Source organism: Lichenostomus cassidix, chromosome 6 (genome assembly GCF_008360975.1).
Source record: "Lichenostomus cassidix isolate B80296 chromosome 6, HeHo_3.0, whole genome shotgun sequence".
NCBI classification, from domain to species: Eukaryota; Metazoa; Chordata; class Aves; order Passeriformes; family Meliphagidae; genus Lichenostomus; species Lichenostomus cassidix.
The window spans coordinates 30,473,149-30,485,436 of record NC_139487.1 but is presented as its reverse complement, the minus strand read 5'-3'; the positions used below and the strand labels follow the sequence as shown (position 1 = coordinate 30,485,436).

At 44.7% G+C, this 12,288-nt stretch overlaps 1 protein-coding gene and 1 long non-coding RNA gene across 16 annotated transcripts in view; one reads left to right on the top strand and one right to left on the bottom strand.

Annotated features, from left to right (window-relative positions):
* The window catches only part of CTNNA3 (catenin alpha 3), a 411,474-nt gene extending 402,367 nt beyond the window's left edge, over positions 1-9,107 (top strand). For all 7 annotated transcript variants that reach the window (XM_085064278.1, XM_085064275.1, XM_085064277.1 and 4 more), the window contains one exon: positions 5,829-9,107. In XM_085064278.1, the coding sequence (XP_084920404.1) occupies positions 5,829-6,116 (288 nt within the window). In that variant the 3' untranslated portion in view covers positions 6,117-9,107. The remainder of the gene's footprint in view (positions 1-5,828) is intronic.
* Positions 1,307-12,288, bottom strand: part of LOC146435577 (uncharacterized) — a 358,567-nt gene continuing 347,585 nt past the window's right edge. For 6 of the 9 annotated variants that reach the window (XR_014853012.1, XR_014853016.1, XR_014853014.1 and 3 more), the window contains 4 exons: positions 5,458-5,569; positions 2,515-2,781; positions 1,463-2,420; positions 1,307-1,355 (listed from right to left, as the gene is read on the bottom strand). This is a non-coding gene — a long non-coding RNA (uncharacterized LOC146435577). The remainder of the gene's footprint in view (positions 1,356-1,462; positions 2,421-2,514; positions 2,782-5,457; positions 5,570-12,288) is intronic. The other 3 variants (XR_014853013.1, XR_014853017.1, XR_014853020.1) reach the window with 2 other exon arrangements.

Genomic DNA, 12,288 nt, shown 5'->3' with positions numbered 1-12,288 from the left:
TCAGTCACTTACAGACAGCTCAGTTACAATTGCTTTCTAAACTGCATATACAGAGAGAAACTAATTTAAAGCAGTAGGAAGTATTTCTGGTAATGTACGCTACAGGACAGTTAACTATTCCTAGTAATACTCCAGTAATTAGCAAAATCAGGATGTGTCTTGTAGTTCTTAGCCTCAGTACATGTAAAAGATTATTGCAAACAAACACTCAATTTCTTCCTCAACAGCAACAAAAGGATTTATATTAAGCCACTGTTCTCTTTTTCTCAAGGGCTTGTTTTCAAAAAAATAGATTCCTTTTCTTAAAATCCTCCTTGGAAGTGAAAGCAGCAGCACTGGGGAGGGACTGAGCTCTCTGCCTGGCTAAGCATCTGCTCCATTATGGTGTTGCACAGGAACAATTTCACAGCCCTTAATGTAAGCTGTTTATCATTTAGCTTGGACACAGGCCTGGTCTAATTATAGAACTCAGTTTCAGTTCTTTGAATCCTACTTAGCCTGAAGCAGACTCTGGTAATGGTTAGTTTTTAGTCCATTAGATTCAATTTCCCCACCTGAAAAATGGGTAAAACACAGAACAAACCCCAGACACCCCTGAGGTGTTTAATGCAATCACTGGATGGACAGACACAGATAAGCAATGGAACAGCCATGCTGTGAGGCCCTTGAAAAGAAACAACCCAGGCAGTGAAGCTGCTTTCCTGAGGCCACTCCCATGAATGGGGATGCAGTCTCTCCAGTATCCCAGAGGGAGAGCATGGCAAAGCACAGGTGAGCAAAACACTGAGTTGTATTGGGATTCTTTTCTCTGAAAAGTCTCCCTTTGGCTTATTCCTGTATAGCCTGGACTGGGATTGAATCTGTGATAGGTTCTGGGTGTCATCTGGCAGTTGCTTGAGCAAACACAGTAGGTGCTTCCAATTCTAACTTTCCTGGGCTTTCTTGGACACCCATCTTCTGGTGTCACTGTTAGACTGAGATCTCCATTTCCACTAAAAAGCAATTAACACTACTTTGAGAGGGAAAAAAGTGTGGCTCAGAAAGAGGAAATGTAAGTGGTGTTAAAATCCTGGCCAAGGCCCAGGAAAAACTCCAGTGTCTTCAACAGCCGAGATTTCACTCTCAGTAATTTACCTGTTTGGATTGCTACTTTTAATATTAATGGATTAAATTACTATTTTACATAGCAACCGAACCATAAAATAATTCAGAATATGAAATAGTTACTAGTAGTAAAAAGCAGGACTAAAATCAAATGCACAATGTAGTAAGGACTCCTTACCTTAAATGCAGCACTACGCAGAGACACACTGCTCTTCACAAAAATGTAGAACTTGTTTTACTTTCAAATGTAGCTGTAAAAGAAATAAAAATTCTGTCAGTCTCTCAGTATAGGAAATCTGCTTCTAGAATGTATGAATGAACCTTGTGTTTCAATTAATACCAATTTGTAATAACTAACCTTGTTTCCAAAACAATTTTAAGTTCAGACTTCCAATGCTGATAAAAAGCTCAGTATTTGGAGTTCAGTTCTCAGCTTCCACCTGTATGAAAAACCTAAATCTGGCCAAACTGTAAATACAATGTGGGAGATTGTAAACAGCCAACTGATACATCTGTGCTCAAATAGCAAAACCTTAGAGTTCTCTGCAAAAACCCCAAGAACAAACCAGCAGAGCAGTCCAGGTGTCCAGCTGGGGCCCCAGGGATCGGCACATCACACAGCAATGTCTTGTGGGCCTTGTTCTGCAGGCTCTCACAGCTTCACTGCAGCAGGCACATGTCTGTCACTTCTGTGGCAAAGGCACAGCACCTGCACAGCTACACAGAGTGACTCTCAGCAGGAGACTGACTGCTTCTGTAGCTGCTCTGCAGTAAGGAGAGTTTGGATTGCACTGCTGCAGGAACAACTCCTGCTGACAGGTGACAACACAGGCATTTGTTAGAGCACTGAACAGAAAATACTTCGACAGCAAAAGGGTTTCTTCCAATTCTGAGGCGTGATTGTCTCAGTTATTCTAAATATTAAAAAACTGACCATATCGGTTATTATATTATTCAACATTTCATAGCAATGGATTGCCACTACTGCCAAGACTTGAAATTACTTTATAAAAATGAGAAAAATACACAATGCATATAAACAAACTGAAAGAAAAGTTTCAAAATTAATTTTTTTCCTAACCTCATTTTTTTTCTGCTCTTTATCTCCTGTGTTTCACTCCAGTGTGAAATTACAGTGGTCAGAATAACTCTGAATTCTTTTTGCAATGGAAACCAAGTACTAAAGCTCACAGGACAGGTGAGCAAAGAAATGGCAAGGGATGTGTTTCTAGAGCCTTTAATGAACTACCGTCTTAACTCACACAGTCAAACCTGTAAAACCTGGAGGGTGGAACATTGCATATCCATGGAAAATGCTGAAAGAGCAAAAGTGGGAGTTAGGCAAAAATAAAACAGCTTTTAGTTTGGGGATGGTTGGTTTGTTTGTTTTGCTAGTGAATCTTTATGTACCGCTTGCTGTGCATTGAAGAGTTTGCAGCTACATCTCTCTAAGTGAAATGAACTTAAACACTCAATGAATATTTTATCAGTCTTTCATTTATGCCAAGTTTCATTTCTTCAGTTTTCCTGGATATGAGACCTTGAAGAGCCTGCTGAATATATGAGATAAAAGCATCCAAGTGGAGACAGTTCTTGAGTACATCAGTTTTATAGAACAACAGATTTCCACCAAACTCTACAGTGTTACTGGCATTGAAGTAGAAAAACAGCTGCTCTCTAAAGCCAAAAAAGGATGTTAAATGTATGGCCTGATTGTTACCATCTGTAGTACACATCTAAGAACATCTAAAATCTGCTCCAAAATTCTGAATGCAGTTAATACCCCACCCCAACAGCACCCTTCTCTTTAGAAGACAAATGTGAGATGCATCAGAAAGCTGAGGGGAAAGGTGGACACAGCAAATGCTGTGGCCAGACAGCCTAAAGGGCAGCATTAACCAAGTGTCCCTGTACCTCATTGCCTGTGCAGAGCTGCCAAGAGAGAAGGAAAATTCCTGGGATTGCTGCCTGTCATGATTCAGAGCAGCCCCATCCCAACCCCCAGCCCCAGGTCAAACAGCCTTGGTGGGCTCTAGGTCACCTGCCTTTCAGCAGGGCACACACTCTGCTATTTCTTACAGCTTTGGGCCAGGGACCTGTGTGGCTCTCTGTGGCTCAGAGCACCTTTTGTAGAGCTTTAACAGTAGGGCAGAGGTTCAGTTCCTCTGTTGTGGCAAGGGGCAGTGCAATTCTGCCACTTGAACAGCTCTGCAGTTGGTTTGAAGTCAGGCTTTGGATCTTTAGCATTTAAGCTGCTGGAGCTGACAGGTGTTCCTCCCAGAGCCTGTGTCAGACTGTGAGGCTGACATGGCTGCACACTGGTTTGTAGTCAGAACCTCATCAGAACTAGGCAGCCGTCAAGTTGGTTTGCTGCTTACAGTAGGTATCTGTGATTATAGTTTCAAAACCAATGAAAACACAGTTTTCTTGATCCCAGGGGTGGGGTGAAGGAGCCATGGACTGCTCCCCATGTGTGGGAGGAGCCCCAGGGGACAGAAGGAAGAGGTAACTGTTCAGTTTCCACAGGAAAGCCCAGCTAAGTTCTAGTGCTCATCCCAACATTCCCCATGTTCCACGGTACACACTAAAGTCACCATAAAAAACAGCTGAAGTTCTGTGCCAGCCTTTAGCCTGCCTGGATGCTACCGATTTCTTCTAGAAGCCTTTTTTCCCCTGCTGTGCAAGCAGGAATTTTTTTGTTGCCAAGCCTGCCATCCCTCCTTATGTGACCCTGTCACCTGGCAGCTTCAGAAAGGTGGAGCAATTCAACACACTGGAGTCAATGGGAAACTTCAGGGGAAAGAACTGCCTCTGAAGCCCTCTCACAGCCTGCCACAGAGCCAAAGCCATCTTCTCTGTCCCAACAGTGGTGGTACTACTCTGCCAGTGCTGGAAACGGGACTCTGTATGTATTGACCATTAGGGTGGAGAAAAAAAAGCTGTCAGGATGATGGTGTTGTCAGCTGTTCTAGAAAACAAGAGGTAATTAAAAATTCAAGTATGTGTCAGTGAATAACTAGTCCTCAGGTTAGCATGAAAGAAAGAAGGTCCTGTGCAGCTGGGTGTCTCCTGCAGTCAATCCCCTGTGACAACATTCAGCAGTGTGAGCTGTTCCAGGGCATTCCCTCATCTGCCACTGAGCTAGTGCTGCACCACCAGGGCCTCTGAGCAGAGCCTTCCCAAAGGCTGCAGCTCTGGGAAATGGCTGGCTTAAAAGCAGTGGTTGAAAGGAGGCCTGGGGTCAGCATGTGCTGTGGAGTTCACATCAGACTGTGGGACAGAAGCTGTGCTGTAGGGCCAAGGCTGCTGAGAGGCTCCCTAATTCAGTTCCTACATCACAGTCCCCAAACACACCCACCTACCCTCTAATGGCAGCAGTGTCCTGCAAACACCACGTGGCTGCTAGAGACTGGCAGCCCTTTCTAGAAAGCTCACACGCTGCATCAGGGAATGAACTTTAGAGGCCATCTGGTAAATTTTACACCTTTTCTTGGGCAATTGAGATAACTTCAGTTTGCTATCACACATATGTGTGCATTCAACCAGATCTCGATTTTTTTTTTGGCATTTCCAGAGAGCAGCAATGTGTGTTGTATTAACTGGAAGATTTTTCTGCCAGTTCAGAGGCTTTTCCAAATTGCAACTAAATCCATCCTCCTGGCTGCATTTTTTATTTCTGCCTTATCTGCATTTGTGTTACACAGCTGGAATGAACACAGACAACAGTAACACCTGTCTCACCTCATCAATTCATCTGACCTGGCAAAGGGAGAAGTCCTTGCACCGTTCTTAATAACCCAGTTTGCAAATCTGTACACCTTGCCCAGGGCTCTGGGGTTAGGTGGGATAGCAAAGCACAGGATCACTGCCACTAAACCCAGGGCCCTTCAGAGAACTGCCCTCAGTGCTTTTACACAAGACAAATATTTCAACAAAAGGGATGTTTAGAAGGTGAAGTGTGAAGGCTCTCCAGTTCTACAGTGTAATCTGTTTCAGCATCCAAACCATAGTGAGCTTCCTCAGTGTTCCTGTTCCCTGTCCATGAGCAGTGATGGAAGACACCAGTGCTGTGGCACCTGCATGGCTGTGCTGAATGCTGGGGGAGGTGCCAGGAGGTGATGGGCTTTGTTTGTCCTGCATCCTGCCCTTGCATGGCACTCCCCAAGCAGCTGAGGAGGCCACACAGCCACTGTAATTTCTGGGGGTTATCCTGCTTGTAATTTCCCTACACATCTTGGCTGCTGAGAAGAGGTTCAGCAGCTGTAGCAGAGCCAGACCCTTCAGAGTATCCCAGCACTGCTCATGAGCATGTGTGGGAGCCTGGAATGTGACAGGAGCAGCTGGAGACCTTACCTGCTGCTGAAAGGAAGTAACAGGTGACATTTTCACAGCTCTTCTTCAAGTTGGTTTCATTACACATCAGTAGGAACTGCAGTAGGACCCTGCAGACAAGCATCCTGAATTCCTGTTAAAGAAAAAACCAAAACAATTAGCATTATCTCCAAAAGCATTTATATACTCCACCAGCACAAATTTCTGTACTTCACTTTAAATCTCAGCAGCAGAGCATGAGTACAATGATCAAACACATGAAGGGAAAATGAGGAAATTACGGTTTAGTCTCTGGTGATCTTACATCATCTTAACTGTTGTCTATTCCTGTGCCTAGTGTGATTAAAAAGCACACTGACTTCCTAAGCTGATGTTTCTGTTTCTTATTACAGTTGGACAGCGTCACTTCACTCATTCAGGCCGCCAAAAATTTAATGAATTCTGTGGTGATGACAGTGAAGATGTCCTATATTGCATCCACAAAGATTATCAAGATTCAGAGTCCTTCTGGTCCACGACATCCCGTTGTGATGTGGAGAATGAAGGCTCCAGAGAAGAAGCCCCTCGTTAAAAGAGAGAAGCCAGAAGAAATCTATGCTGCTGTCAGAAAAGGTTCTGCAAAGAAGAGAATCCATCCTGTGCAAGTCATGAGTGAATTCAGAGGCAGAGAAATAGTCTAATATTTTGCCACTACGTCTTCCTATCTTGAATTTGACAATTTTTCATCTTTTCCCCACTTATTTAGTAATTATATATGTTAATGTTTTGCTTGTCTCTAAATGTGTAAGATAACGCTTGCTTAAATTATTTGAAAATGCTGTTGGATTAATTAGAAGTACACAGTTAGAAAAAATACTGCTTTTTTTGCACTGACAGACTCTGGTGTCTCTGCACAGCTGAGACTGTGCTGCAGTTGGGAAGGAGGAGCTAAGTGCCAACTGCCCAAAGGCATCTTGCATTCACCAGAAGCTTCCTCAGCAGGGATGGAGAGGCCAGCACCACACTGATCTGTTTTGGGACACACAGGTGTCATTACTAAACTGGTGCTGCTGAGGTCCCTGATGGGAGAAGTCACCCCATGACCAGCTCAGCTGGGCTGCTCAGGTGAACCCAGAGCGTGGGCATTAAACCTGGGTCTGGACTGAAGCATCCAAACACCTGTCCTTGGCTGAGGCCATGCCTTGGAAATGTAAGTTTGAAAATGTTTGATCAAACACACAATGTGTTGGAACAACATGGATGTAAGAATGTAGTAAAAACACTGATTGCAAGCCAGCAGGGATGACAGCTCTTTAAAAGGCCTTAGGAAATATCGACAGAATCTGTGTTCTGCTCCCTGCTCTATTCTGTGAGCCCCAATGCATCTGCTGACTCCTACATTTGGCCGTTCAGATAAATCAGACATCAACAATAAAAAACTTTGCTAATTGCTGCACAAAAGAACAACTTGGAAATAAATCATTATTCTGAGACCAGTGTGTGAAATACACACATCTTGAATCTTAGAAATGGGGAGACTCTTCCAAAGCAGCTGTAGGGATTTAAGTTACCTTTCTTCTGACAGACAAGTCCTAAATGCAGGACTGTGCTGGTGAGTGACTGCTGAATGGCTGCACTCAAAGTGTAATGAAGGGAAATCATGCTAGTCCAGAACTCTGCAATGTACTTAAGAAAAACAGAGTTTTTTTCTAAACCCTTTTGAATCTGAAATCCACTTGGACTGATTTTTTTGAAGGATTGAACTTGTCATTTTGCCATATCATGAACTTTGCCTAGACTCCATTTGTTACTCAGGATGTTGTTGCTTGGCAATTGAGGAGATCCTTGCTCTGGCCTTTTACATTTGCTAAGGTGAAAGGGCTCCCTCAAAAGCCAGAACATCCTGTGTGTCACTGCCTGCCATTATGGGATGGCTCCAGACTCTGGGCTGCTGCTCTGGGTCATTTCTTACCATGTTTGCACAGCCGTGCCTTGTCTAGCCCAGTGTGGGCAGCAAAAATAACCCTAAACTCTGCTTTCCTCTTGGGGCTGCTCTGTTTCTAAGCTCAGGACAGTGTGGCAGGATAATTTCTAGGCTGTTGGTAAAGAAAGCCCTAGAAAATGACAATGCTCACGAATTAAAAATGCTACAGACCACTATTCCATTTTCCCTAACTTGGCAATCGGATAAAGGGAACAAAGAGAAGTTTGGAAGAAAAAGTGACCTTTTTCCAGCTCCAGATCCCTCCAGCACGTTTGCATCAAGATCTCAGCAAGGTCTCCTGGGTTTGCTGCTCCTCCCAGGGCCCTAGAGGCAGCAGGTCAGCTGACACTGCTTTGTGACCTGCTTTTGGGGGGTGACTCTCTCCAGGTTACACCTTTGATCCAGGTCACCTGGATGGCAAACAGTTGTAACTAAAGCCCTGCTATCACATTATTAATAAAAAGCATGTACACCACTCAGAAGCTGTCTTCAGTGTTGTGGGAATTTTTTTTCATTGTGTCTGAAGTTCAAGGCCTGCCAGGTGTGCTAAGAGAAGCACCTTCCTTCCAGCACACTGTGTGTGCTCTATTTGCTGTTCCAGGGGGGAGGTTTTCCAGCATGAGTATCACTGAAGCACAGTTTTACCACTTCATTTAATGCTCCTTCTTGCAATGCCAGTCTCTGCTCTTACCCTGGCCATGCTCAGTAGCCAGTTTGATCTGAGTGTAGGAATTTATTGCACAAAAACAACCCTCTAAATGAACAAGGAAATCAAAACCCACTGCTGGTTGTTGAGAAGAGCCAAAAGGATGATAATTAAATCTAGACTCTCTTTTTTTGGGTCAAATTCAATCCCAAGTGAAGAAGTTTATTCCTGGCTAAGGAGGCAGAGGGATAAGAACTCTTGGAGCTGTAAAAAGCCCAGCTCATTACCCCTCAGCCAGTCTGGGGAGCAGGAAACCAGCACTTGCCTGCCACGACTGACAGTTCTGAAGGAGGATGAACTGCTCAGTTCACCCTGCCATCTCCTCATTCCCTGCTAGCGCAGCTCAGAGTGTAACTTCTCCCCCAGTTTCTGTCCATGCCTGCAGTGTCTGTACCTCACCAGCACATCCCTCCAACTGTGCCCTTAGCTGCTCTCAGCCTGGCACAGCTGCAGCTTTTTCACGTCAGCAGCTCAGATTATTTCATGAGCCTGCCTTGGCCTCTGCCCATTACCACATTATGGAACAAAGTGTGATGGATGATTGAAGGCAATTTTATATTAAAAAAATTTCACTAGAGCACTAAAAAAATGAGACTCCCACTGTAGAACCACATTAGCGCATGAGAACAGATATGCATCATTTCTGTGGATCCCAATGCTGCTGAATTTATTTTTTTTTTTAATAAACAGCTGATGTACTTTTTCTCTCAGCATTATCTGGTAGCTGCCTGCCATCCCTCTATAGATGCATTTCTACTAAAGAACACAACTAAGCAGCCTGACATCAGGCCTAGCACCATGTTTTAAAAGGCCTGCAGCTCTTTTTGAAAGGCTTGTATTCTTTATTTTCTGTGAGCCCACAACTGAAGCATTTGAGAATATGTTTACACAGCAAGTTCTTTCATGGGCTTTTAGAAGTTTTCTTTTTGACCAAAAAAACCCCCCCAACAAACCATGTAAGTTTTTATCAGCGATAGATAATAAAATCCTACGTAAAACCTATTTTGCTTCCAGATACTACTTATCCCTTGTGTATTGCTCCTGGTTGAACTTTAGGGACCTTCCTGTATACTTGGCTCAGAAACTAAGGACCCAGATAAAACCCTACTGCCTCAAGTTGTATTTGAAAACAAACCAGAACAAATACCCTGTGTTGGAAGGCCAAGAGAGACTGGTGTGAGTGCTGGCCAGGGTGGTGCCAGGGCTGGTGCCTTTGGCAGCCACAGGAGCTGCTGTAGCACAGTGCTGGGCTCTCCCTGCGGTGCCTGAGCAGCGCTGGGCGTGCAGCAGGGGATGGGTGCTGCCTCTTCTGCCCCACAGCCCTGCATCCCAGCTGCCTGCAAGCAGCACTCCCCTCCCCTCCCCTCCCTGCCAGCAGCTCTCACGAGGCCCCAGGGACCCCAGCCCTGGGAGGCTCCAACCTCCATTCCTCCCCACAGAACCCTCTGCATCCCACTGAGCCAAGCATGCCTGGAGCCCTGAGGGGGCTCTGCTCCCTTACACACAACTGGTTATAAACTCCTAAGGGCCCTGGGGGGCTGGAAGAGAAAGCCAACATAACAAAAGCACTCATCTGATACTGGCCAATAGAGGCAATTTAAGAGCATATCAGCAAAGTAATTAAATAATAATTAAAGATCAAGCAGATGATGTTACACAGTTTTGTTTTCCCTGTGAGATCGTTAGAAATGGCTTCACTCTCTCCCGAGGTGATCAGCAGGCTTGGTTGTTGCACAACTACTTCTTAAAGGGAAGAAAATGCACCAGCAGTGCTAATTAAAAAGCCATGGACTTTGTGTTGTGCATTGAAGTGGTGTTGCCGCACTGAAGAATACGACCTTTCAAATAATAAGCCACATCTCACTAGAAACTTTCTTGGCATAAAGAAAAACGAAATATATTCAAAGAAGATATGGCAAACAAGCCATAAAAATACTTCAAAGCCCCTGATGTCTCTCATCGACAGGAGAAATGTGCTGCTATCGTCCAAGGAACTGGAAGCTGAGGGACCAATTTTTGGCTCCAGCCTACAAGCAACAGTTAGGATGAAAGACTGCACTGCAAGAGGTGAATCCAGCAGTTTTATGTTTAAGAAGCTTTTTACAGGATAGGAAATATTCACGTTCTACTTCCTGATGGTAAAAATAAATACCTGTGTTAAAGCAGGCTGGAGACCACAGAGATGCCTTGTGTGGGATGATGCTTCCTCTGGACTCTCAAGTCTCCTATCAGCCTGGCCATTTTAGAGCCCTTGGCTCTCCTGCTGCAGTTCTCAGTTCCTTACACAGCAGGCAGCAAGTGACTCGAGAGCTGCAAACACCCCACAGCCCAGGAGCTGTGGTCAGGCACTGCTTTTCCAGGGGTGGGTGCTAGTCCAGCAAGCCTCTGTGCCTTGGCTGCTTCATTCCCAGAGCTCACTGGATGGAAACAGGACAGCAAACTGCTCCCACACTTTGTACCACGCCCAACTGGCCAGCATGGCTGAGAGAATGGGAGAAAACTCACTTTACTGCTGTTTTTTTAGCTTCTCTGGTAGAGAAAGAGTCATTTAAAGCAGTGATTTGTCCAGGAAAGCAGAATCTCCCTGGAGTTAAGGCTTTCCCAATAACAAGGATAAAATAGCAAAAGGCTGTATGCTTTCCACTCCCTCCAAAAACCCAGTCTAATCCTCTCTTCTGTCCTAACCTTGCTCCTAAGCACAGATGAGCTAAATATAAATTTTGCATTATGCACCCAGACGCTCTCTTGGAGAAGCTGATGCAAGCCTTCCCGACAGCAAGTTGCACTATGGTTGTTTTATTTACTTGTTTTCATTTGACGTTCCCAGGACCACACCCCCGGTGAGCTGCAAAATCCCAGCCCTCAGTGACGTCTGTCAGAGCCTGGCCAGGAAGCACAGGAGAAGCAGGGAGTTAAGGACTCCTGGGGGTCAGGTCAGCAGCAGTTACACCAGCACAGCTCCTCTATTCTGAGTGCAGCAGGGAAATGCCCCCTTGACAGCAGCTACAGTAGTCCTTCCTCTGCAGCAGCTCTAAAAATGAGTTATCCCTCGTGCAGAGCGGCTGACACTCCTCAGTCCTCTTGGGTTTTGTTTTTGAACATGGAAAAGAGATGCCACCAGAAAGAGATTCACTCCCCAAAAGGAAATGTGTCTTCCTAGTCCTTTCCTGCTGCTGAATTTTTAACAACTTGTCATTGTCTAGGCATGTTGGGGCCAACTTTCAAATACCAAACCACAAAATCTGAAGGTCATTAGCACAGCACTAAAAAGGGCAGAGTAGGCAGTGAGCTTTGAGCCCAGGGGATGGGTGGTGATGGCACATCCTCAGGCACTGTGATCAGAATGCCTGGGCTAAACACTGCTCATGTTCTGCAGCACCAACAGCTGAGGACTGAAGCTACAGCCACTAACACAGGTGTCCAAGGCAAGCAACATGCAGGCACAGACAAACCTTCCCATCACCTCCTCAAATACTAAAGCAGAATATAACAGATCTGAAAATTCATGGCAAAAGGAATATTAAATAAAACAATATTGTTCCTGAGTATAAGAGCCCTTACAATATTGTTTTCCATTAACACAATTAAGCTCCCAAGCTCTTATTCTCTTTTACACTGCTAAGTGAACTCCCATTTCTCTTTTACACTGCTAAGTGAATTCTGAGAGTCTGAATATGCTGAAATAAATTCATGTGCTTTGATTATTCAAGGTATCAAAGGAGAGAAAAGCGAGCAGCCCTTCCTGACTTTCTGCCTAAGGAGTACATCCTCCACCACTGACTGGGGCATTAGGAGATGTGTGTTGTTCTGTGAAGGAATTTCTGTCAGTTAATTCTGGTTGGCTATTCACCAGATAAACCTGTAATTTTTTTTTGTGAACAACAATATGCCCAGCCATATTTTAAATGGAACATTTTCTTAGAGATTTTTAAGACCCTTTACTGGCCAAACGTTCTAGCCCATTGCTCATCCAGCAACTATGTACCCTGCTACTGCAATCTCTTGAAACAAGGTATCATCTAAGGCAGACTGGTTACCTAACCACACCTAGCCATGAGACCCCCATGCAGATGCAGGATTTGCCACTAAGTATTCTAGAGTCCAAAGCTTATTTCCAGCACAGGAAGACTGAAAAGATACTAGAAAGTCCCCACAAGACACATGCAGTGCACACAAGTTACAC